General features: G+C 48.4%; 1 protein-coding gene across 1 annotated transcript; it reads right to left on the minus strand.

The window, feature by feature from the left end:
* Nucleotides 1-2342: 2342 nt before the first annotated feature.
* On the minus strand, nucleotides 2343-4317 carry LOC119323684 (1-aminocyclopropane-1-carboxylate oxidase 1-like). Its single transcript, XM_037597382.1, has 3 exons — nucleotides 4073-4317; nucleotides 3731-3960; nucleotides 2343-3295 (listed from the first exon to the last, which is right to left on the minus strand). The coding sequence occupies exons 1-3, from the start codon at nucleotides 4202-4204 to the stop codon at nucleotides 2662-2664; spliced, it is 996 nt and encodes a 331-aa protein (XP_037453279.1). The 5' UTR covers nucleotides 4205-4317; the 3' UTR covers nucleotides 2343-2661.
* Nucleotides 4318-5778: the final 1461 nt, after the last annotated feature.

Below are 5778 nucleotides of genomic sequence, written 5' to 3' on the forward strand. Positions count from 1 at the left end.
TCACCCAGTTACGTTGTGACGTTTGGTACACCCAAAGCACTCCTAAGGTATCCGGGCGTTACACGATCTCATGGTCTAAGGAAAAGATACTTGACATTGGAAAAGCTCTAGCAAACGAACTACACGATCTTTGTGCTATGCTTAGGATTGGGTCTTGTCCATCACATCATTCTCCTAATGATGTGATCCCGTTATCAACGACATCCAATGTCCATAGTCAGGAAACCATGACTATCTGTTGATCAACGAGCTAGTCAACTAGAGGCTCACTAGGGACATGTTGTGGTCTAAGTATTCACACGTGTATTACGATTTCCGGATAATACAATTATAGCATGAATAAAAGACAACTATCATGAACAAAGAAATATAATAATAATCCTTTTATTATTGCCTCTAGGGCATATTTCCAACAACATAGCCGAGCTGAAGTTGATCAGGGAGAACCAACCTACGCACGCGCATCTGGGCGGACCAAGGGCCTCCCACCCCCTCCGGCCCAAAGCACCACCTGCTGGTTTCGCGAAAATTCATGTTGATGCGGCAGTTCGGAAAGGAAGAGGGGGATCTGTAGCGGTTGTTTGTAGAGACAGCTTAGGCAATTTTCTGGGAAGTTCGGCTTTGGTTGTACAGGGGGTTGGCGATCCCTCCATTCTAGAGACCATAGCGTGCAGAGAAGCTTTGGCCTTGGCACAAGACCTCCAACTACAAAATATGATCGTAGCATCAGATGCCAAGCAAGTCGTTCAGGAGATAAACAACAGATCCAGAGGTGCGAACGGAGCTATTATTAGCGAGATTCACTCATATTCCAGTTTGTTTCAATGTATCTTTTCTTTCGGAAGTCGTAGGGCAAACATAGAAGCTCATAAGTTAGCCAAGCACTTGTTGTCTTTAGATCCGGGGTGCCACGTTTGGTTTGGCCAACCCCATGATGTTACTTGTATCCCACATTTTGTGGTATTCGATTAATAAAGCTTGGTGATCCTCAAAAAAAAGGAATAGTAGAGGAAGTTGATAGGATGACAATTGTCATTCTTGCCTTGTTTATACGCATAAAATAAGCTTTGAGAGGGTGTGTAGATTTCTCCAAAGACACAGGAAATGAATAGCATTCTTACGATTCTCTTATGCGTTTCCTACAAACCGAATGCATTTATATTTTTTTTTGCTCTGGGGTCTTTGTTCCTATGCTTTTCCTGTGAAAATCCTTCAAACCAAATGAGGCCCCTAAACTAACCACCGCCCCCCCCCCCACACACACACACCACCACCCCTTCTGAATCTCGCGGTGTGGGCTTGGGCCTTTTCTTTCTTCCAACCAAACCAGGCCAAGTCAGCTCCATTGTAAGTTACATAAGATTTTTTACATAGGTGTAGCAAAGCTCGCTTTGTAGTAACCGCATGCCTCGGGAAGTACTTAGATACTGATCATGGCACACCACTCATTCTACTCGATCGTATATGATCATGATGCATCAACTAGTTTCCTACAGTTGCATAGTACTTAGCACTCCTGTGTGCCGGTGTGATTCGACCTGATCGACATAATTTTGTCACTTTGGGCAAAAGTAGGTGTATCGGATCCCGCCAGTACCTGCTCCATCGAGGATGGTGCGATAAATTGTTGACATAGCATTGGCGGAGCCATGATTTTGCGCCTTGGTATTTATTGTGAAAAGAAGTGCAACAATTGATGAGTTGTTGGCATGCATAGTTAATAACTCATATTATATACCTAGGTTCTTCATTTACTCGTAAACGATGTACTACCTCTCTCTCAGTTTACAGGGCGTGCGCGTACGCCTAGGTCGTCAATTTGACTAACCTAATACAAGTCATATATTACAAAAAGTATACCAATATAAACTTTAGATGTTCTATTTTCAAAAGATATAATTTTTATGTTATATAGTTTATATTAAGGTGACCAAATTGATAACCTAGGTATATGCGTAGGACTTGTAAACTGAAACGGATGTAGTAGTGATTTGGACCGCAATAGCCAGCGAACATTCTGGGTAGCATGGCATTTGTGAATGTCTTTTACAGCAAGTTCTTCAAACACACATGACAATTTCTTCAAAACCACATGGCAAATTCTGGCAGACATTGGATTTGTTGTGAAAATTGCCGTGTTCGCTTGAAGTAGTTGTCATACTGCAGACATATCAATGGCCGTGAAAAAAGTTTGTTTTGCCATGGACATGCAGCAAATTTCGTTGAATAACATTACCATGTTTTTTTTTGAAAAAAAAATTTCAGTAACCAGAACGCTCAGTAAATCGACTCGCTAGCAACCATGTCAGAAACAAAAAGTTGTTTTGAACCTAGCCAAAACATAGTGGCTTCAACCATACGGTACCCGTATTGCGCAAGCACATGGGCAACAGAATTACATGACCGAGGATAGAAATTAAACTCAAATGTGTCAAACGTCACCATGCAAACGCTCCTAACTTCACGTACCAGCATGCCATAATCCGCAAAATATAAATCCCCGGAATTTAGTGCCCTGACAAGAATCTGTGAGTCGGACTCGAAAATACATTACCCATGATTTTTGATAAGCAATAAAGCTAACCGGATACATGGCACGCCCAAAAGAAAATAAAACACGTCTCACAATACTCTCGTCCGGGTCCGGGCGCGTATCAGTTATCACGCGGTGGCGATGGGCGCGGCGTCTGCCTTCATGGCCTTGAACCGTGGCTCCTTGGCCTCGAACTTGTGGCGCACGTACAGGTTCATGTAGTCCTCGAACACGAACCTTGGGTACACGGCGGTGCCCTCCTCGCCCTCGTTCCTCTCAGCAGCGTCGGCAGCGCCCACGAGCGCCGGGGCCGGGAATATGACGGCGTCGGCGCCGGGGTTGTAGAAGGAGGCGATGGACATGCGGTTGCCGTCGTGGCGGGTGAGCACGCGGTGCATCACGCTCTTGTACCGCCCGTTGGTGATCACCTCCAGCTGGTCGCCGATGTTGACGACGATGGCGTGGCGCATGGGCGGCACGTCCACCCAGGCCCCGTCCTTGAGCAGCTGCAGCCCGCTGACCTGGTCGTCCTGAAACAGCAGGATCACGCCGCCGGCGTCCGTGTGCGCGCGGAGGCCGTCCACCAGGTCCGGCCGCGGGCACGGCGGGTAGCTGCTGACCTTGGTGCCGAACGTCGGGCCCCTGGAACCGGCGAACGCCCGCTTCAGGTAGCCCGGCTCCAGACCCAGGTTCTCGCACAGCAGGTCCAGCACCTTCTCCGCCAGCTTCTCGATCTCGGACGCGAATTCCTTCATCACTTGTCTGGAACGACGACACGAAAAAGGCAGCTTTTGTTATCAGGAATAACAGACAAACAAGTGACACAGGCTAAACAAAAGTGGTTCCAATCGTGTTGGTCACTACTGTGCTTAATTTAGGATTCTGATGTGCGCAAGCAATCTCATCTCCTGTTGATATCCTAGTACTAGTAGCACTACTATATCTGCTGCTTTTTTTTCGACTTGCTGTGTCAGGAATGACTTTGTGACTAATACAACTAGTAGTGTTCGGCCAGGAGGCCTAACAATAGGCTGCCTTTGAATCGTCTCTGTACTTTTGCGACTAATACAACTAGTAGTCAAATAATTTCTGTGGAATCTGGTGCTGTCCCTTGGTCTCTTATGTTATTATTAGGAGTATTAGTTAGTGACCAAGTAGCAGTAGTTGATTATTATGGAATCAGGCGTACGTGCATACCTGTAGTGGTGGTCGAGGTCGGGCAGGTCGGCGAGGTTGGAGGCGGGGAGGTGACGGACGAAGAAGGTGCTCTCCCAGTCCACGTCCTTCACGTCGGCGCCCTTCTCGCCGGCCTCCAGCGTCTTCGCCGCGAACTCCTTGAACTTGTCCTCCCGGCACGCCGCGTAGTGGGCCTTGCTCACCCGCTCCACCTCGTCCATCAGCTCGGCGGAGATGCCATGGTTCAGCAGCTGCACACATATATGTCAAGAATCAGTTAATCATGTCAATAATCGTGCTTATGCCTGCTTTCTAAATACATATATCAAGAATTGTATAGCAGTATGTGAGTGGCAGTGGCACCTCGAAGAATCCCCAGTTCTGGCAGGCGTCGTGGATGACCTCCATGGCCGCGCCCCTCTCCCCGGTCTCAAGCTTCTCCATGTTGATCACCGGGAAGTTCAACGAGACAGCAGCATTAGCAGGAATTGCCATCGCTCTCGATCTGATGCCTCTCTGCCTCTCCCACTCGCGCTGTGTGTAACTCTGCCTGCGTGTTTGTGCTGCTTAGCTGAAGCAGAGAGTGTGTTGAGTGTGCGCTTTGAGGCCGGTGCGGAGTGCCCAATTTATAGGCGCGCGAGAGAGAAATCCCGCTGGATGGCACCTAACCGCAATGACCTAGCCGGGACGTAGGAGATTACGACACAGCTTAATTAGTTAATTACTACTACTACTGCTTTGGTCAATCAATATGGAACGGGGAACAAAGCTGTCTGGACGTACAAAGCAACAGGGGACGAAAGCAACCGAGATGTTAGCAAATCGGATCAGCGTGAGTGCGTGCGCGCGCGCCGCAACATCGTGTAGCTTACCTGATCGACATACATACTCTGACTAAGTTGTCTCCAGGAATATCGCTTCTTGCTAATCAATATGCTCTGATGGAGACGGAGCAGTATGATAAGCACTAACTGATAAGCTGATAGTCTACGCTAGCCACTGTTTCATGTATACCTAACCTACGTAGTGTTGATTGATGAACTCTATGTCGTACGGATGGAGTGGTCTCTTACTTTACTTTACAGGTTGATAATGACAAGATTAGGCGTGGTGCACCTGACCCACGCCACATGTAGTGGAGTTCTGCTGTCAACAAATGTATTTGTAGTACTCCAACATCGGTCACTTGACTGAATATGACTGCTGTCCGGCGACACCGGTCGATTGTGTACATGCACATGAAACATGGCATGTAACGTGATCTATCCATGGATCACTGCTAGAGCTAGTAATTTTGGGCGCCTTCCTACTCAGGTCAGGCGTAGTACACCTGACCTGACCCACGCCACATATAGTGGAGTTTTGCTGTCAACAAATATATTTGTAGTACTCCACCACCGATCACTTGACTGGTGCTGTCCGGGGACACCGGTCGATTGTGTCTGAAACATGGCACGTACCTTGATCTATCCATGGATAGCTAGCTGGAGCTAGTAAATTTCGGGTGTTTACCGGATGGGCACTGTCTGTCCTACTCAGCGACAGCCAGCAGCAGTAGCTAAATGGCATGTAGAGCACTTATTGTCCAGACTCCTGTGTGCCGGTCGACTTAAAAGTGGGAATGGGAGCACTCCTGTACGCATCAAGCTGCATGGTGCTTGGCAGCTGGACCACCAGGCCCCGGCCATGTCCCAGATCCACCCATGGATGGACGGCTCGAGCTAGCCCTTCATCGCCCTTGGCCTGACCTCTACTCTCATCAGCGTGTCCATCACTTTTCCTTCTCCGTGCGTGTAACCTTTACTTTCTCCTTTTTCCCTCACCCATGGTAGGGGCCGGGTTAAAGTTCGGTTCACTAGGACCCATGACATTGTCCGAGAACTTGTCTCGATGTTAAAAGAAACGGATTTTCTAATTCTCATCTACTCTGTCACGGGAACTGCACTACCAGGCTGCAGCGAAGCCCAAGCGAAGCCCACAGGCCGCAGCGAAGCAAGCAGCCCAACCAGCGCTACGTCGGGCCAGACTGGAGCCAGTGAGACAGCGAGCGTGCCTGACCTACATATCGC

This window comes from Triticum dicoccoides, chromosome 6B (assembly GCF_002162155.2).
Source record: "Triticum dicoccoides isolate Atlit2015 ecotype Zavitan chromosome 6B, WEW_v2.0, whole genome shotgun sequence".
Taxonomy (NCBI): domain Eukaryota; kingdom Viridiplantae; phylum Streptophyta; class Magnoliopsida; order Poales; family Poaceae; genus Triticum; species Triticum dicoccoides.